Source organism: Cyprinodon tularosa, unplaced genomic scaffold (assembly GCF_016077235.1).
Source record: "Cyprinodon tularosa strain WSP-4 unplaced genomic scaffold, ASM1607723v1 ctg580, whole genome shotgun sequence".
NCBI classification, from domain to species: Eukaryota; Metazoa; Chordata; class Actinopteri; order Cyprinodontiformes; family Cyprinodontidae; genus Cyprinodon; species Cyprinodon tularosa.
The window spans coordinates 692,416-713,024 of record NW_024039319.1 but is presented as its reverse complement, the minus strand read 5'-3'; the positions used below and the strand labels follow the sequence as shown (position 1 = coordinate 713,024).

Here is a 20,609-nt window from a genome sequence, read left to right as displayed (position 1 = left end):
TGAATTTGTATTCTCAAAGAAAAAATCTGTATTCTCAAAGAGCCGCTGAAGTTTGTGTTCCTGAAGAATAAATAACAAATTTAAACGTGAAATTTGTATTCATTAGTTATGGAAGTTGTAACTAAACTATATGATTAATGTTTTGCATAAGATTTCAAATTTTATGAGTTTACAAATGTTTGTTATGCACAACTTCTGACTAATATGTACACAACTGTGCTTTTATGCACACGTTTATTTTGATACTGATCTTAGCTTATAGAAAAAATCCCAGCAGAATAAAGTTTCATAGGTTTTCCTTTTTTTTTGGCAAAGCACTGTAAACGGCTCTATTTTGTGCAGTTCCGTTGTTTACCAGGAGGGGGAAGCAGAGCAGCCGCGGCGCCATCTCTACCACGAAACGTAAAAGAGAAGAAAACGCGGTGACGTCATGATGTTTACGGCTGATGGTTGTTGCTAACCAGCAGCCTCTTGTTCGGGTGGTTGGCTCTTTCCAGCTCGTAAACGCATTTAGGACGATGATGAGGAAACGTTGGACGGTTGTAGTGCCTCACAATGCTTTCACATTTCTAAGGTAAATTTTTTTTTGTTATTTAACAAGAAGTTCTGATAGGAAGGAATTAGCAAACTGGCTACGTGCCGTTGGTAAAAAAGTAAACAGCAGCCATATCCAGCAGGTATTATTGAATCTCCTGCTTCATCGCTCCATCTCTCAGTCAAACAGACATGCAAAAAGAAAACACCGCCACTCATTTAGATCACCATTATGATGTAACTTTTTTACTTGTGTGCAGTTTTCACCTTTCCATCACCACTTGTCTGCAGATTTCCCAGTCTTGTGAATCTGACAGTTTCTGATATTTGACCTGATGTGTGACCTTTCAGCTGAGTCGCTGAAAGTCCTGCTGGAGTGAATATATCAGCCTGGAGCTTCATCTTCTCATTGTTGTTTAATTAAGAGTCGAAGACTGAAAGATTAGCAGTTCAATCCTCTGATTGACGACTGACTGTTTAGATCAGGTAATGATTTGCTGCTTTGTTGGACCCTTTAGTCGTCCCCTGGTTATCAGATCGGTTCTTCCTCTTTTTATCTTTACTGATCTGATGGTGATTTTTTATTTTTTTTTTGCTTTATTTAATTGATTTTAGTAAGTAAGGCGTATTTTGATAACACTTTTCACACATAACAGAATCACAAAGTGTTCACAGTCCAACTAAAGCTACATGTAAATTCTACTTACAAGCCTGCTTATATTAAAAATGTCTTTTGTTGTTTTCTAAAACCATCAATGGAGATCATGCAGCGAGAGCACAGTGAGAAAGGACAGCCAGAGCCCCATCTCTAGTTTTAAAATGAGTCCGAACTATGATTTATATCGCTTAAGGTCTAATAGTAACCTCATTCTTCAGATTTATCTATGCCTTAATAGAGAAAAATGAAATTAAAAGGAGATTTATCACTTTGACATTAAATTAAAATTCCTATCATGACCAGAAACTTATCATGATATTTGCTAAATACCCGCCCCTATTGATCAGCCATCAGGCCATCAAATACTGTTGATCTGCTCCATGTAGATCCATGAAGGTCAAGATCAACGTTTTATTATTTATGCTGCTTGGATCCAAAACAGAAGTGATCTCTTCCTTTGGTCTTTTGTAGAAGTCTTTCTGCTGCATCTTGAACCGTACGGAGACAAAACGACTGTTACTGTGGTCCAAACGAGACACGATCAAAGCGCCAACAAAAGAGATAAATGATAGTTTTATTTAACCGATCCCAAATATTTGCTGCATGTTTTTATTTTTTATCTATAATAAAAATAACACAAGACTCAATTTAAACCTATAATAAACTTTATAATAAATCCACCAAAACATTAACAATGGAGAGCAAACAGAGGTATTCCTGCTGAATGCACAAATGAATCGACAAACACATTCAACTATAGGTGCTTCTCTAATGAACAGCCGTTCCTAAATCCTGTTTCGGCTCCTATAATTTCAGCTTTGAAAGTTTTTCTCACATGATACAAAATTAAGGTCCTTTTTTTCATGATGATGCTGAAAGGATGAGGAAGTATTGAAAACAGCCAACAGCGTGACAGAAAACTACGTTTTCCGGAGTTTGTCGTTTAGGTGTAAAAATCTGGATTTATTCACATTTAGTTTTAAATGACTGTTTATTTAAAATAAATGTAATGAAAACATTAACATCGTTTAGATATTTACTCACAATATATTGGTGTAGTTGATGAACTCAAACTTTGGATGAATACAAAAAAATGAAAATGAACTAATTATTTTGCTGCTTTGACATAATTTTGTAATTTTCCCATAAAGTGAATCTGAGTTTTTATTCACTACAAGCTGTATTCATTGAAATGATGGTTCATTTGATATTTTTAAGGTTTAAGTAAATGAGAGCCTTCTAATGAGGTGACTTATTAAACTGTTTTCAGGGGACAGTGATGCCGTAGCCGAACACAGCGTCCCCCGCCCAGGAGGGGAGAGCTTCCCTTTAAAAATGGCCACTGAACTTCATGAGACCATATTCATGGCCAAGCAGGAGCGCCACAAAAACCTGTTCCTGAACTACAAGAATTTGAACATTTTCCCCGTAGAGCTGCTAAAAGATGAAGGACTGCATTTTCTGGAGAGATTGTACATGAAGAGAAACTCGCTCACCACACTGGTATCCTCACAGAGCGCAACCATTTGGGATTAAAATGAAAAAATTATGTTGACTTCCTGTGAGATTACATCTGATTTCTGCCTCTTCCTTGTTTTCATCAGCCTGATAATCTCGCTCAGAAGCTCCCAAATCTCATTGAACTGTAAGTGGTCTTCTAAGAAGCTCTGCCATTTTTGTTTCGATGCAGTTTTCTGTTTCGTTGACTTTCTATCCTTTCAATTCCAGGTACCTCCATTCAAACAACATCGTCATTATTCCTGAAGGTAGGGCCGTAACAGTCCAAACATGTGTCCAAGGGTTTCACAGAGGTTGGATATAGAAAGTGTTTTGATTTCCAGCCATTGGAAACCTGGCGCGGCTGCAGTCGTTGGACCTCAGCAGCAATGCGCTCCAGATGCTCTGTCCAGAAATCGGCCGGCTGAGGTCGCTGCGACTCCTCAGACTGTCCAATAATCAACTGAAATGCCTTCCTCCAGGTGAAACCAGCCTGCCCAGAACTCCCTTTACAAAGTTTTTTACTGTAACTTGGATGAAAATCTCAGGGAACCTCCTTATTGGATTGTTCAGATTAGATTAGATTACATGAGGTTTATTGATCTCACAGCAGAGAAATTCACTGGTCACATATTGGCATAGTAATTAAAGAAGGTGCAAACAAGGAGGAAAAAGGTGCATTAAGAATAAACGATATATATACAGTATATCCAGGTATATTCATGCATTTTGCCTCATCTGTGCTGAAACGCCATCTCAGAGCTTTTCTTGGCCAGCAGGTGGCATCAGGGTTCTTTAGCTAAAATCTTAATCTCATAAGCTCCTGTTTTGCCATAATGTTTGTGTTCAGCAGGAATTGTTACCTGTCACATTATCACTTAAAAAAAAATGGAATTTGCTCTGAGGATTGAGTTTTCATTGGTTGTAACAATTTTCATTTATTTAAGTTTGTGAATGTTTGAATTTTGCACTTGAAAGACTCATTCAAGTTTTCCTCAAGCAGAAATCGGTGACCTGGAGGACCTGGAGACCCTGGACTTGGCGGTGAACCAACTGGTTTCCTTGCCGGACCGCCTGCATCGCTGCCTCTCCCTGCAGAACCTCACAGTGGACCACAACCTTCTTAGCCACGTCCCCCGGCAGCTCTGCTGGCTGCACCGCCTTAACCAGCTCTCCATGGCGGCCAACCGCCTGACCTTCCTCCCACTCGGTCAGTGCGCTGAACTCTCTGATGGGCAGCAGAGTTTAGGACATCTTTAACCATCTTCCTCTTTTAGATCTGGGCCGATCCAGAGAGCTGCAGTTTGTGTTTGTGGATAACAACGTGGACCTGAAGGGCCTCCCCTCCTACTTGTACAACAAGGTCATCGGCTGCAGCGGGTAACTAGGGCTGCAGCTAACTATTGTTTTTCAAATCAATCAATGATTATTTTATCGAATCAAATAGCAAACGGTGCGTTAAAAGATTTTTTGCAAAATTGAACCAGGTTAAACTTAATCTTTTCCACTTTGAGAGTTCTGGATAAAGCACACTAATACAAGCTTTTTTATTCTAATTGCAAAATGTTTACATATTGTTTTTTTTTTTTTACAATTTTGCTATAATTACTCCTCTAAGTGGGTCGATCTGTCAGCTAAAGGCATGTTTTAGAGTATTGTTAAGGATTAATTGATTACTACATGAGGTGACAATTATTTCAATAATCGATAAATCATGTTTGATCTGATTAATTGTTTCAGCCCTACGGGTAACTTTCCTAACCCAGACACTTTCTAGTTGTTTCCAACGAACGTAAACTAAATCATTTTCTATCTATCTAACTTTATTCAGCAGCGATCAGCCGACAAATCAAAGTTCCTCCTGGAGAAATCAAGTTTTCTCTTCTATGCCTTCTGCCAGCCTGAAACGAGTGAAGCTCTCCTCTCTGATATGGATGTGTATAGATGTAGTTAGCATCCACGCCCCTCTGCACGGCCTGAATTTTCTACACAAGCTCGATTTGTAACATGCAAATATGGCCCACGATTATCAGCACAAACTCGTTGCTTGTTTGTAATACTGAACAAATTATCCCACTGATATGTATTTAAGTCTAGTAGAAGTAAACAGCTGAGTGTTAGTGTTTCAACACCGACGCCGGTTACACTGAAAGTTCTCAGAATGACATTGAAATCAGGCGGATATGCTAACTTTTAAACATCATAACGGGGCGTAGACACCAGTTTTAAAAAACATTTACCTCCTATTTGCACTTAATATACATGAGAATGCAAAAACTAGAACGCCACAGCCTTCACTGGAAGGTGAACAGATGAGCTGCCAGCACCTTTGAGGCAGGGATGAGGTGAGCAGGTTCAGAAGGATTCCCAAGCAATGAGTGTTTGTTTTTTTCCTGTCCAATAAAATGCAGCATCACTACTGTCTTTGCGTCGCCGCGGCGAACCAGCGAATCACAGCAACGTCTCTTTGGGTCACTGATAGGTTGCACATGAAGGGAGGATATGAACGTGGGGGAAAGATTGAAGAGAAAGGAGTGGAGACAAACAAAAGAAACATGGCTGAAGCTCATAAAAGTTGCTAAATGGGAAAAGATCAGCAGAACATCTTTACATCTCCTAAACAAGTAGCTCAGAGCTGGAGACAGATCGATTCAGATACTGATTGTTTTAACAAATGCAGATATATTTAAATCTTAGAGGTGATATTTATTTTCTTCCTCCTTTTATATGATAAAAATGACAACAATAAATATTGCTTGTGATCTTAATGCATGGCTGCTGAATGCACTGATTAATTGATGCTGATACAAAAAAAAGAAATAAATCAGCCGATGTATCGCTGTGTCTGCTTAGAAGATTAGAATTATCATTAAAACTGTACGCAACATATTGACTGCTGTCAGTATGAAACAAACTCACCAGATTAATATCGAAAATATGCAGAAACTATTCAGCCAGAGCATCTCTGATCGGTCTGATGAAGGAGTCCAGCGATCCCTGTAAGGACTCTGTGAATTCCTCCTCCTCTAGTTTGGTCCCTTTCTCAGAAAATGATTCCTGCTTGTGAAATCAGTAGTTTTCTTTCATGTTGCGTTCTTCCTTCCTCAGGGAGCAACTATGGAATAAAACATTTAAAAAATAAATAAAAACTGCTAAATTTGTTGGATAAAAAAAAAAAATGCATCCTTGGTAGAAAAGGTTCCCACAGTCGTAGCGTGTCTCTGGCTTTGCTGACCCCTTAGCTTCTCACTGCAAAAACAATCTAGACACGAGTGTGTTTGCTCTAAATCTGAGCAGGTCAATTCCCAACGGAATCTTAAAATAAGATGATCAGATCATTTATTTCTTATTTTAGTATTCGACTGGCAAAGCGTCTCACTTACCTGCTCAATCCCAGAAAAATTGCACTTATTTGAAGAAAAACTGACTTGTGGAGCGATAAGTTAAACATGCTGGTTTTTCTAAAACTGAGTAAAAACCACAACAGCTCGTGAATTTCTTTGATTGATTAACACTAACGGAGCATAAAGATGCATTTTGGTACTGAGTCAGTCAGTGAGGTTCACAGACCACAAGTAGCTTGTAAATCTCCAAATATCTTGTGTTTACATCAGGAACAAATCTGGTTAGGGATGCACGATATAATAATAATCGGCCCCTATCGGTATCGGCCTTAAAACTGAATATCGGACATCGGCCCCCCCACCGATATTTAACCCGATATTTGATCAGCTTCTGAGTTTAGAAAATAAAATAAAATACTACTTCTTCCTCAAAAACTTCTTTTTTACAGACTTAAAAACTTCTAAAGACGAGGGAAAAAATATTGATCCATTAAAATATCCCAATATCTTCATATGCTGATATATTGCCATTTAAAAACACCGTATCAATCTCTTTTACTAATGAAATATTGCTATATGTCATCGTTATGCTACGAAATCCCCCGAAAATTCACCAAATTTTGCCATATTTTTATATGTTGATATATTGACGCGGTATCGATCTATTTTACTAACAAAATCTCACAAGAATTTGCAAAATATCACGAGAGTTTGTAACAGAACGATGAAATTTCACCAGATTTTGAAAGTAAAATAGATCGATACCGTGTTTTTAAAAATCTATTTGATATCAGCATATGAAAATATATTTGAGTATATTATTTTTCAAAGTGTCAGAAATGGATAACAAAACTGCTATTTTCAATGACTACTTATGTTTGTCCAGCTTTAACATCGGTATCGATATCGGTTATCGGCTACATAAGTTTTAAAATATCGGATATCGGCCAAAATCTGAATATCGTGCATCCCTAAATCTGGTATAATCTCTGTCAGCTCTGTATTTTAGCTCCACTTTAAGCTCAGTTGTTAGATGAAGCTGATTTAATGATTCAGTTTATGTTCTGCTTTACAAAAACAGCAGCTGTTCATGTGTCGGTTAGTAATGATATATGTTTGTTGGTAGATTTTTTTTTTCTGAGCTGTTTTTCTGGGTTGGGTGTGTCGTGTCTGTGCAGGTGCGGCGTGGAGGGGGGCACGGGGGAGGTGCTGAGCGAGGCGTTGGTTGGGCTTCCGGCTGAAGTGAAGGTGATTGGCTCACAGGCCGATACTGTGGTTCCTCTGGAGGAGCTTGCTATGAGGACCATGCATGGCGTCTACCATCAGCGCCCAGCAGGTGGGGAAACCTGCTTTGTTCTCAGTTTGACGCCTAAATTTCTCCTTCTTTGGCTTCTTTGAGCTGCTGCTGTTTCCTGTACAGCCCATTGGAAAGGAGCTTATTGCTAAGCTTTCAATAGTTTGGAATTTAAGATAATCTAGTTTTTATTTTATTTTTATTTAGGTAGTTAATTTTTCAATTCAATTCAGTTTATTTCTATAGCGCCAAATTCACAACACATGTCATCTCAAGGCACTTTACAGTTCAACCAGATCATGCAGTCAAATTGATACAAAGTTTTCTATCTAAGGAAAACCAGCTGATTGCATCGACTCATTGACTCAAATACAATCCCTCAGTTAGTTGGTTGTAGTTTGATTTTCTTTGCTTCCATTTCTTCAGGTCTCTTAGATAAAACTTTTAAAGTTTAAACTCCACAGCTAGAGGTAAATAAAACCAGAATAAGTCCTTAGAGTAATTGTAACTCATTTTGCTTCCTCTGGTGTGGAACCCTCAGGCCTTCATTTGCTGCCTCCCTTCATCCTCCCAAAGAGCCTGCTTGACCTGCTACAGTTCCCTCTGGGCCACTGCCACCGCTGCAGCCAAGCCATGTTCACCATCATCTATCCCAAAGTGTTCCCCCTCCGCGACACAGTGCTAGCAGGAGTCCACCGCCGGTCAGAGCAAACCTCCTCCTCCCTTTTCTTCTCCCTTTATGTTGTTGTTTTTTCTTACTTCTCTGTGACTTTTCTGCTCCTTCCTCTGCAGAACGACGGTGAGTTTTGTGGCCTACTGCTGCTCCAGTCGCTGCCTCCGGACCTTCGACCTGCAGGGCTGACATCACTTCCTGTCTATGTGATAGTGACAGGAATGGAGACCGTTGCGGAGTAGGATATTTTAGCGCTTATTCACTAACTGCTTCGATCTAAGGTGACTGAACCGGCCTCTCATCATAGCGGCACTTAAACATGGACTTTTGGGAAACCTGTTCCTCACTGCAGACATATGATTTAAAACACTGATTAAAATAACTTAAACGGAAATATTGTAATATTAATATGGCTAAAATATCAACATCGCAGGGCAGCTTTATTTTGTTATAAGCCTCCTGTTAAAATTAAAACTGCAGCCATAAGAGTAAACAGGTATTTTTTAAAAAAGCTGTAACTAATAGTATCCCTAGGTTAAACATGGAAAAAGTCCATATAAAGTATCTTGCTTGAGTGAAAATAGCATCATAAAAAAAATAGAGGCATACTGAGATTAAATTAATGTGATACCCTAGATGCCTAACGCCACTAATTAGCTTCATAACTAAATTAACCATTTAAGTATAGGTGCAATCTTTGATTTTATAAACCTCATTTAATTTGACAGGTAATTAAAAGCTATATATATATATATATATATATATATATATATATATATATATATATATACACACACACATATGTATGTATGTATATGTGTTCATATCGTGATAATTTCACTGCATTTTGGGTTTTTTTTGTTTCTGTTTTTCTTTGTGAACAGGAGATTAACTGATGTATTTTGCAAATCAAAGTATCATCTGTATAGATGCTTAATTTGTTAACAATAAGATTCATTTGAGTGCAACATGTTTATTTGTGAGTGATAAGATTTGTTTGTGTGAAACATGCTTTATGCGTTTGCAACATGCATTTTTGTGCACAACGTTTTGACAGAAAAATCACTCCATAGTTCAGTGTTTTTCAAACCTGGTCCTCAAGGCACCCTGCTCTGCATGTTTTAGATGTTTCCCAGCTTTCATACACCTGTTATCAATTGATAGCAGATTATCAGGCTTTGCTGAACTGCAATCATCTGAATCAGGTGTGCTGAACCTCAGAAACATCCAAAACATGCAGAGCAGGGTGCCTTGAGGACCAGGATTGAAAAACACTGCCATAGTTGATGACCATAACTTTTGTCCTATTTGTCAGAGATGCAATAAATGTGAGTTTTTCTTTTGAGAATGCATTAGTGTTCAGTGTTTCCACCGGGCTTTGCATGAACGCCTCCAGGATCCAAGGTCACCAATTAGTCTTCATATAATCAATGATAATTAAGGGAGATTGATGGAGCTCATCACTTGGTAGGGAACCCTGTTAATGGGTTTTATTTTTAAAGGGGCCGTTAACTTCAAGAAGACAACACCGATCTTTCAGGGACAGAAACTAACTAACTGGATCTTATGAGGGCAGAGGTCGTGACATGGAAGATGGTGTGTGTGTGTGTGTTACTAAAAGATCAACTGACTTTTCTCGATCTTTTACAATAACTTTCCTACTTTTTGAGTGACGAACTCTCTGACCTTTAAATCCAACCACTCAATGAAAAGTGCTGCTGTATAACTTTATTGTTGATGCAGAGATGCGCTGACTCAGCAGTTTTTGGTCTCTGATTTCAAACTGTACCTCTGGGTATTTAAGCCACAAAAGTCAGGAGGCTTAGGGTTATGCACTGAAACCTTTCAGTCTCAGTACATACCCCTATAAAATGAAAAAGAAAAAAATATATACATATCTAATTACTTCCCTTGATATATCTATTTATTAGAAATAAAAACCGAATCAATTTTTTAATAAGTTACATTTTTTATGACATTTAATTACCTGATTAATGATAAATGTTTTTTTTTATTATTTAATGGGACATTAAATAAAAATACCAAATATCCACACTTTGTTAAATATATCCATACAGGTTTTTTGTTTTCTTCTGACCAATAAATGTATCTTATGTTTTAGGGAAAACGTCATCAGGTTGAGCTTTAAATTGTAAAAAAGTCCAAAGAGATGTAGAAAAATTGTTACTATAAGACCAAAACATTAAATATAACTGTTTTTTAGTTTTAACATTTCATTCATTAAAAATAATGCAAATTTAAATAAAGTTAAAGTGTAAAGACCTCACACTTTACGGTTTTGTATCGAGCCTAAACGTCTTGGAATTATCAAATATGATGTCTACTTTTCATATTTATTTGAATTATTACAGCCCAATAGAACAAAATCTCTGTAGCAGTGATCAGCACTGGTAAAAACTGGCTTTTGAGAGATTTAAACAAGATCCCTACGGTCTTCAGACTCCAAGTCGAAGCAGTGTGGAAAGTGATTATTTTCTGGCTTTAGGCAGAGATTCAGACGAATTACTCAAGCTGGATTGAAGTTGTTCCACAAAATGTTCACAGGGAAGAAAAATACTTTTACAAAAAGAAAAAAAAAAACTCAAAAGAAAACTCTATGAAGTCCAGCATCCTCTAAAGTTCATAAACGACACGAAGCAGAAGCAAACTAAGCAGCTGTTTAGACCCACAGAGAAACTAGGGCCCCCAAAAAGCAGGTAAAAATATACAGTACATGCATATTTACTCTCTATATAAGTATTTCTCTGGGATTATAGTAACAAAAACACACAAACACCAGCACTTCTATTCTTAAATATCATAGATTTGATTATTTAGAACTCACTACTGATCTATGCAAACCAAGAAAAAAATTATAACAGAACAAATAAAAGGGTCAGCTTGATGCACAGAAGACCAGTGTAAACTTTTCAGAGACAGTCTTTGGAGAACAGCTGCAGATTGGTGGATGCAGGATGGAAAACCTTCCAGGACTCATCTGAACTTCTTCTCTCCCCCTCTCCGAATAAGATCTGTGAGGTGAAACCAAATCTTTGGATAGATGTGCAGATATCCTGCTGCATCCACAACTTTTCCAAGCTCACGTTTATAAAGAACTATCTAAGATCTTCAGTGACATCCAGAGTGGACTAACAGAGATTAGTGATCAGATATTTTACGTCATAAATAACTTTACAGCCACAAAAGCCAGTAGACTCAGGTTTATAAACATTTAAATGTTCAGCCCTTAAAAACTAGGTCACAATCTGAAGCAACAATTCAAATCTGGAGGCATTTTTTATTCCACAAAATATCACCTCATGTGCTATTAAAGAAGTGATTATGGAATCCAATCTTGTTCTCATGTGGAGGCTGCTGGAAGCCCAGAAAAATCCATCTCTAGCTCTTCCAAAGCTTGTCCTTCTGTGTCTGCTATTTAATATTCATGAATCTGTTTATATGAAGTCAAGGACTCCAGGGGCAAACGGCAGCGCACACCAGAGAGAAATCTCTAAAGGACAGGGAGGACCGTCCAGGTTCACATTTATGCAGACAGCAGTGTTAAAATCAGCAGGCTTCCACATACCAACAAACAGAGATGCAGGGAGAAGATTGGATTGTCTGCATTTCATCACCTCGCTTCTTCTTCCTCTGGACATTATGGTGTTTAAACGCTTTAGCAGCTCGTGTGCTGAGTAAAATAATGCACTGTGATGTTCTGAGAGGGAAGGAAAAGGCCAGATGGCAAAATATGGTGAAACGACTTTTCCCTTTGAAATAGTCACTTTCTGTTTACAGGGAGAGAAAACTGATGCTGGAGGGAGGATATCTAAAGTCTGAGTTCATGCAAATAAAAGCAGGTTAAAGGTTTGAGACGCTTGTTTAGACAAACTGCTGGATAGAACATTGCAGCCACATGTCATTTCAACACTGACTCTGAATGTAAAAAAGCTGTTTGATGGTTCCTTGTTTGCATTGACCATATTTTTTTGCTGAAAAGTTTCATTTTTCTCTGTAATCCTCCCTTAATCCAGCTGGTAACGTGTCAGATTTAGGTGGATAAATAATTTATTTTTATAAATGATGGGGGAGAAGCTGTGTCAAGAGGCAAAAAGCCAACATGGCTTTGAAAAGGGCTCAGCTGCCCTACCTTTTATCCGCTGCCTCTGACGTCAGAGGGCGCGGCCATTTTGAGGGCAAACACAACTCAGGGAGACAGGAAATTAGGTGGCTGGACTTTCAGGTTAAAAGTCTGCAAGGGAAAACAGAATTTCTTGCTTTTTAAAAGTTTTTTTTCCTGTATAAATTAGAGTTAGAGAAAAACGAAACACAAAACAAAAACTTTATTGTACTACATAAATAAATAATTTTTTTTTTTTAATTTTGCTTTATTTTTCTGCAGTACATCGATTTTCTCTATTTGTATCACAAATAAGAACATCCTATTAATTTGGTGGGTTTTGAAATGTTTGGTAAAATTATTTCTGCTATTCTACATGCTTATCATATTTTACAGCAAAAAAAAAAAAAAAAGCTGTGAAGTGAAAGAAAAGGGTGTAACGATGTCTTCCTAACTATAGTGTGATATTTTCCTGTTACTAAAAGTCTGAAAAGTTTGGCTTCCCTTTGCTTTCAGCTCCTTTCAATGCCCCTTTTAAAACACCCTTTGGATCAACCAGATCAGCCATTGTTTTGCAGTTTTATTACCAGTGTTTTCCTAGATTGGACAAAGAGCCACTGTAAATATGTAGATCTTAATACAGAGGCCCAGATAGATTTGGGTCTAGACTTTGACTGGGTCATTCTGAAACATAAACACGCTTTGATTAGAACATTTCCACTATAGCACTGGCTCTATGTAGAGACTATTGTCCTGTTGGAAAATAATGTTGCCACTTATTCCTTCTTTAGTTTCCGGTCTTCTTGAAATTTTCTACAAAAAGTTAATCTTTTGTATAATTTTATTTCCCCAATAGTGGAGAACTCTAGAAATAACTTGTTCCAATGTTGTTGGAAGCAAAGATACTTTGTAGAATACTACAAGCATGCTTAGTGTGAGGGATTGCATCCGAGTCAATGAGTCGATGCAATCAACTGGTTTTCCTTAGATAGAAAACTTTGAATCAATTTGACTGGATGATTTTATGAACTGGAAAGTGCATTGAGATGATATGTGTTGTGAATTGGCGCTATATAAATAAATTGAATTGAATTAAATATTAATATAAACAAAATAATGTTTTAAAAGTAACATCGTTAGTGTTTTCTTAGATTAGTTTTATTGTTTGTTTTTACAGAATTCATTTATTCAAATGTGATCTATCTTTTTTTACATTTCTCATTTTTATAATCAGTTTTATAAATTGCATTATTTTCAAATTGAATTTTTCATTTCCCATTCTCTTCAGTTATGGGGGCATAAAAATAACCATCAAAGCTCACACATAATGAATATTTGGAGAATCCAATTAACCTTAACAGTCATGTTTTTGGACTATGGGAGGAACTGGAGTACCTGGAGAGAACTCATGCATGTACAGGGAGAACATGAAAACTCCATGCAGAGAGACCCTGGGCTGGGAATCGTACCAGGAACCTTCTTGCTGCAAGGCAACAGTGCTAAAAAAAAAAAAAAACATCCTCCGCCGTGCAGCTCCCAGACAAAACTTATGTTTAATTGATTGATTATTGTTATATATATATATATATATATATATATATATATATATATATATATATATATATATATATATATATATATATATATATATATATATATATATATATATATATTCTCTTTTTTTTATTGCCACTCTTCCATAAAGACTTCAGCATTGGTGTCTGTGCTGCTCCACTGATTAAGTATCTTTTTCCAGTGATTTATAATCGTTACATCCTCCTTTCATTTGGAAAGTAATCTTTGCAGAGCTATGTGAGATACAGTTTTATAAATTCACGGTAAATTAGCACCTTTCAATACCTTCTGTCTGCCATATTATTTTGTAAAAGCCAAACCGGAAGTTCGCCTGTATAAATCCGCCAGGCGTAGCGCGCTGGTAGGGGAGGGCAGGGGGTGGAGGATGGTGTGGTTCCACCGAGGTTAGTCCTTTAAACCGAGCTTTGGAGCGGACAGACATTTTCATCCGGTTTACACTCACACTCACAGCTGAGCAACAAGGTAAAGAAAAGAGGAAGAAGGTCCAGCAGGTAGGTTTGACTCTGTCATTTTTTTTCCTTTACGAATTTTGACAAATTTAAATGCAAAAACAACAACAATAAAAGTTTGTAGTATTCCTGGATATGGGCTTGATAAGTTCGTAAGGAGCTGCTTGTTTATCACAGCGGAGAGCGAGAAGCGCTTCTTGAGCTTTCTTTCTAAGTTCTGGCACTTTTCGGGACCAAGTTAAGGTTTTATTTTATTTACATAAACATTAATTAAAATCCTGATGAACAAATTAGAATACGTCACTTTGGTGTGACATTGGTGCCTATTTTATTTTTCCTCCATTTCGCGTTTTCCATGAGTAAATTGTCTTTATTAAGTGAGGATTGAAGCAAGGCGGGGAAAGTGAATCTGGTTCAGCACCTTGGACAGCGCTCAGCTGAACCACAGGCTCACATGAAGGGAGGAGCTTTATATGAAAAATTCTGAAGTAAGTCAGGAAAACTGACCTTCTTCTCCTTTAGGTGTAAATCGAGAATAAAAATATTATAGGCGACGCAAGAAATTTACTAAATTTGCCGTAAACTAGTGGGTCATCATCTGATATGTACATTAATGGAGAGTTTTGGCTTGTTTTTAGAAAGGTTGCGTCACGGATAAGGTAGAAATGACTGGATAATGATGGGGTTCTCATTGCTTTCTTGGATGGCCAGGAAGTTTTTCTGATTTAAGGTCACGTTGCACAATAAAGTGGATATTGACGTGTGAAACATTCACTAATGCTTGCTTGGATACAGTGCTTGTCATGTTATCAGATTTCAGAGCATTTGCACCAAAACTGCGCTTATGGAGGGCATTTTGTTCCATTATTATTGAAAGCTGAGAAAAAATGTTCGTAAATGGAAATTTGAAAAAAATGCAATGCAGATATGAACATCTTGTTGATCCATTTAAGTGTATTTATTCTTTTAATTTCTTTTTTTTAGATTGAGTTTTACAAAATGCATTTTTCTCAAATTGCATTTTACAGATTACATTCTCTTCACGTCTGGGGGTGGACTTTCCTCTGATTTAAAACGCCTTTCTATTGGTCAGCTGGACATTAGCAACATTTTTTATTGGTTAATGCACATGTCAAGAGGAGAGATTGTAATTTGTGAAATGCAATGTGAAAAAAAATTAATTTAGGAAAACAAAATGAAAATCTATTTGAAAAAAAAATGAAAAAGCAAATTTTGAAAATACCCAATCTGTGAAATATTGATCTGAATAAATAAAAAAATTAAAAAAGACAACAACACCTTTTTTTTTTTAAACTAAAATGTCTGTCATAGTTTTTGGCGTCGAGAACATCATAGTATTCAGGAGTATTAATGTTACTTTATGTAACCTTTACTTTGCTTTTAAAGCCTTTTTGTTCTTATGATAATAACCAATGCATTGAAAGGAAAAAAAGTAATAATAATAGAATGATTCTAACATATTTACATACATTTCTGAGATAAAATTTGTTTTGAGGAAAATTGGTTCATCTTGTCAGTTTTTAAGAAGATCTAAAGTGCTGCTGACATTTCCATCATGTTCTTTTGGCTGTGGCCTCTACCCATGAGTATGCATGTGGTAACAATAAAGTGGAAAAACTTCTCTTTAACAGTAATAAACCTTCAGCAGAACCCAGCTCAGCATGAGGGGAGGAATGGGGGAAGCAACGCTCCAGCAGAATTTTCTAACATGGGAAAAAATGGAGTTAGTGGCAGCATTAGTTCCTGTGGTTACAATCAGAAAGTCTTATTTAGCCAGTAAGGCCCACATTTCTTAAAGCAAGGAGTCTTGATCAAGGTGAAAAAGAAAACAGAAAAAGTGGATCTAGGAATATGATTAATAGTTTTAACAAAATGTTCATTTAATGTTAATTATTCAAGCAAGATTTTTTTTAAAATATAGTTCACAGGAGATCTATTAACTTTACGTAATCATCAGAACCAATTATTTGTAATTTTAAGGACAGATCCCACTCTACTAAATGTACTAGATAGTTATCAGTAGCGTTGTATGAGATTAGAGCTATGCTTAGCCTCACCTTACATTTACTGAGGCAAATGCTGTAGACAATCTTAAAGGGAAGTGCAATTGCTTAAAAAAAACAAATAAAAAAAGCATGCAGCGAACTGCTGACCGTCTCTATTTCCTGTCCCGCATCATGATAAGTGAGGACGTAGAGCTCAAGCTAAGTGGTAAGCAGGTCATCTTGTGTGTTTTATCTTCATTTGGCAGCCTGCTGTTGTTTTTAGGCCAGGAGTAAACAAGTAGATATACCAATTAGGACAGGAATTTAACACCCACACACAGAGTAAAGAATGAGGCTGATCTACAATCAACAGAACTGTGCCACTGATCCCTACGTTAATACACAGCTAAATCATTTATATGGATATAAAAACTATCTAATAACCGAGGAAATATTGGTCTGGAGATTGAACATGTTATAAGAAGCACATGCACCAAAACTATGACACTGTAATAAAAAGATAAACTTGCTCACTTTGCTTCTAGTTTACACAATATGGCTTGAAGGTCAAAGGAGAAGTGCTGCTTAAATAAACTATTGCAATTTAGTCAAAGTTTAGTGTCTTTAAGTATTTTATATAAATGGATTTTAGAGCCTATTGTTCTCATTCCTAAACTTCATTAAAAGTTGGAGGTTCTGTAGAACTAAAGCAGAGAAGGAAGTAAAGGTTCAGAACCAACATTTTCAACTTTAAGGCTGCAGCTATCAATTAGTTTTGCAACTGATTAATTTCATTTAAGTTTGTTTAAACTTATTTAAACAAACAACAAAACCTTTACTGTACACTTTAAGTCAATTTTAAATGACAGAAATACAAAAATTCAATGCTTACAGTTTTTTGTAGCATAATATATAATGTTTATTAATGTAAACTAATGATTATTTTACTAACTGACTTACTTGATGATTACTTTTAGGATGAACGGATTAAAAACTCAGACAGCAAAAAATTATTAATAGGAGATTTTATTTTTTTATTTAACAGAATATTAACCATATTAGGCTAAAACTCTTCAAGTTTGGGACAAAAGTTCATGTTTTCTGTGGAGTTTTCACTTAATTACAGCTCTAACTTGTTTTTACTTTCAGGAAATTCCATATTTTAGAGTCTGTCTGCTGATAACATTTTACTGATTCGATTACCAAATTAGTGGATGATTATTTCAGGAATTGATTCATCCGGATTGATCCAATAAATGGTTTCCAGCCCCACCCAGCTAGCAATAGCAGGGATAGATCCTACAAGGTTGGTGAACTTCCCAGAATAAATATGCCTTCCTGATCTGAGGTTCTGGCTCCTTCTTCTCTCATTTCTCTGAAGGAATCCCCAAAGGCCGGCAGCTGCCAGTTCAGGCTCTGTGTGTTGAATATCTTGATGATTCCCCATGTTGGACACAAAGAAAGGAAGTTACCAAGTTACCCAGGGAGCATAGCAAAGTGTTTGATACGACTGTAAGTTAGCTGGTTGCCTGGTGCCCACCAGCAGATGAGACACAGAGCTTCCAGGGAAGGAATCAGGAGGTGTTTGCTTCATAGTGTTACTGCTAAAGAAACATGAAAAGAAAGGCACTAAACCACATTCTTTATACAAAATAATGTGTACCGCCGAACTCTGGTTGTACATAAAATAGGAACTCAGAGCCAGAGCAATCTTTGCATTAAAAGCCGCAAACATGGAAATAATATAAACAGTTCCTTCAAATGTGTGAAAGTGAAGCTGTTGTTCAGCCACGATCAATGGAGCTGGAGGAAAAAAGCTGATTTGTTGGTGAAAGATGAGATCTTTGGTATTTTGGAATATTTTTAGTTGGACTACTTAAAAAAAATGTTTTAACAGTGTTTAAAAAAAATGTCAGATTTGAAATAAAGCGATGAAGAAGAAACCAAACTGCAGGTATAATCTCCTTTCTGGTGGGAAAATTGTACCTGCTGTCGTCACACATAAGAACCCGTTCAGCTCCTCCTCCTCCTGCTCCTCCTCCTCCTCCTGCTCCTCCTCCTCCTCCTGCTCCTCCTCCTCCTCCTCCTCCTCCTCCTCCTCCTCCTCCTCCTCCTCCTCCTCCTCCTCCTCCTCCTCCTCCTCCTCCTCCTCCTCCTGCTTCTCTTCCTCCAGACAAAGGTGAAAACTACCAGCAGCTTCTGGTCCAGATTTGCTACATCTGTTGAAAATAAGCATTAAGGGAACAAAAACACATTCTCCTGTCACTTCAGTGACGTGATCATGTTTTCCCATCACTGAGGTTTGGTTATCTAGGTGGGATTCTAGCAGCCATTCTCTAGAATCAAATGTCCCGGTGATATGACCATGAAGCAGAGGCAAAGAGTGCAATGCTTCTTATCTTATAAATGTCAACAGGCAAAACTTTAGAAAGAGCTTCTTGGGAAATTTACATTTTACATAACAGGAATTTATAATTTGTAAATCTGTCAACCTTCCAGACTTTCTCTCTGCTGCTAAACCCACCCTGCTCCTTCATTTTCTCCTATTTCACACCTCTTGTACCAGTGAGCTGAAGCGGCAGCTGTGTTCAGAGCTTGTTCTCACCATTACCAACCTCTCTTTCACTCCACACACAAACAAACAGCCCCCCCCCATCCCCCTGCCTCCACCAGCTTCATGCACACACACCTCTGAGCTCTGATTAAAATGGTGCACCCGTCCATTGGTTCTGAATTCCCTGAAATTGTGATATGATCTCCTCTTATTGATCAGGATGAGGCGGCAGAGCTGAAGTAACCTGAGTCCTAAATACTTTCTGCAGAGACGCTTCAGTTTTACCTTGAAGGCAAAGTTAGTATGGGGAGAATTTGGTTGCTTTATTGTTGCAAGCAAAAAAAAAAAGAAACAACAAAATAAAGATTTTTTTTTTTTCAAATGCGAATTTGAAGAAAATGCATCTAGAAATGAAATTTTTAAAATACCCTCTCGATCAACATAAGGTTTTAAGAGGAATTTTGTTGTTTCCTTAGATTTTTTTTCTATTATTTTAATCTTTCAATATCTTAGAAATGTCACTAAGATATAACTTCTGCAATGCGTAATCTACATTTGATAAAGACAAAATTTCAAATTTAAAAACTGAAAATATGTAGAATTTATATAATAAAAAATAAAATCTAAAAAAATTAAACATGGTAAAAACTTCAAAAATAAAATTGGAAAAATAAAATCTAAGGAAACAGATATGTTCACCCCATTTTATTTTTTAAATCAAGACATCTTTCGAAGTTTCATTTCTGGACGCATTTTTTAATTATCATTTAGAAAACTGGAAAACAATTAACTCCATAGTTTAGATTAGATGATTAGAGAAATAATTTGTGGAAATAAGATGCTTGCTACCAGCTACCAGAACTGATATCTGTACAGATTTAATATTTTCTTTCCCTTCTATACTAACATTAAGTACTCTAAAAAAGAAAAAAAAAAGTTCTACAAATGTCATTTTGAAAAAGTCAGATGTTCATCAAACAGATTTTTATATTTAAAGATGAAATGCAAAGAATCAAAAAGGAAGAAAAGGAATAAAACCAACCTCCTCCTGTCTGAAACCTTAACTGCTTCCCATGTTGCTTTGTTATATTTAGCCCATGCTTTATAGTTAGGCTTGGGTTATCATTAATAATCAAGGACTAATCACTGCCCGTCTGGCTGCATGAAGTAGGCTAATAAATTATCCTCCATCCTCTTTTTCCCCAGCTTTTATTGTCATTACAGTGTCACAAGTACAGAGCAACGAAATGAACTCTCTGCATTTAACCCATCCCTTTAGGGAGCAGTGGGCTGCCATTGTGCGGCTCCGGTGAGCAGTGTGGGGGGTCTTTGCCCAGGGACCCACCGTCGCAGTCTGTGGGAGTGGGGCTCCAACTCGGAATCCTCAGGTTTCCAAGGTTTATGCCTTAACCACTAGGCCACCACTCCGCACAACCTAAAGTTTAGGTTGTGCAGAGGTCCTTAAGGTCTTTAGGTTCTTTAGGTCCTAAAGAATTTAAAGAAAATTGAAAAACAACATCCCTGTTGTCTATCAGTCTGACTGTACAAAGCTATTTCTGAGGATTTGGAGACCAGGAAACCCCAGTGGGAGCCGTTAGCCACAATGTTAATAGATATCAAAAACAGAAAAAGCCTTCTTCAAATTGGCCAGTACCAAGATTACTCCAAGAGGGCTTCAACAACTCAGCCAGGAGGCCACAAAATAAGAACCACAGATAAAGAAAGCCACACAGGCGTCACTTTGCATCGGTTAAGGTCAGAGTTCATGGGTCAGAAAGAGGCCGAGGCAGCTTGTCATAAGGTGTAAAATCGAAATTCTGCAGTTCAGCAGGAAATCCTGAAGGAGAGGCTCAGGTGTGCAGTTTGTGATCTCTTCCTTAGGCT

The 20,609-nt window shown here is 37.2% G+C and overlaps 2 protein-coding genes across 4 annotated transcripts in view; both read left to right on the top strand.

Moving 5' to 3' along the window:
- The first annotated feature begins 416 nt into the window (after positions 1-416).
- On the top strand, positions 417-8,349 carry lrrc28 (leucine rich repeat containing 28). Of its 2 annotated transcripts, XM_038306412.1 has the most exons (11): positions 417-574; positions 826-1,020; positions 2,463-2,695; positions 2,797-2,837; positions 2,921-2,958; positions 3,034-3,171; positions 3,693-3,899; positions 3,967-4,069; positions 7,212-7,369; positions 7,869-8,028; positions 8,120-8,349. In XM_038306412.1, the coding sequence occupies exons 3-11, from the start codon at positions 2,528-2,530 to the stop codon at positions 8,187-8,189; spliced, it is 1,083 nt and encodes a 360-aa protein (XP_038162340.1). In that variant the 5' UTR covers positions 417-574; positions 826-1,020; positions 2,463-2,527; the 3' UTR covers positions 8,190-8,349. The 2 variants fall into 2 exon arrangements, with proteins under 2 accessions (XP_038162340.1, XP_038162339.1); XM_038306411.1 differs by lacking the exon at positions 826-1,020.
- A 5,704-nt stretch (positions 8,350-14,053) lies between these two features.
- The window catches only part of LOC119797369 (synaptosomal-associated protein 25-A-like), a 54,326-nt gene continuing 47,770 nt past the window's right edge, over positions 14,054-20,609 (top strand). For both annotated transcript variants that reach the window (XM_038306425.1, XM_038306426.1), the window contains exon 1: positions 14,054-14,207. The gene's annotated coding sequence lies outside the window, so the exon portion shown is untranslated. The remainder of the gene's footprint in view (positions 14,208-20,609) is intronic.

What these genes read in the sequence shown, in the direction of transcription:
- lrrc28 (XM_038306411.1), top strand. Translation starts at nt 2,528, where the DNA reads ATGGCCACTGAACTTCATGAGACCATATTCATGGCCAAGCAGGAGCGC. An exon ending in GAAACTCGCTCACCACACTG is followed by an intron (nt 2,696 to 2,796) that starts GTATCCTCACAG and finishes TGTTTTCATCAG; the next exon opens with CCTGATAATCTCGCTCAGAA. An exon ending in CTACCATCAGCGCCCAGCAG is followed by an intron (nt 7,370 to 7,868) that starts GTGGGGAAACCT and finishes TGGAACCCTCAG; the next exon opens with GCCTTCATTTGCTGCCTCCC.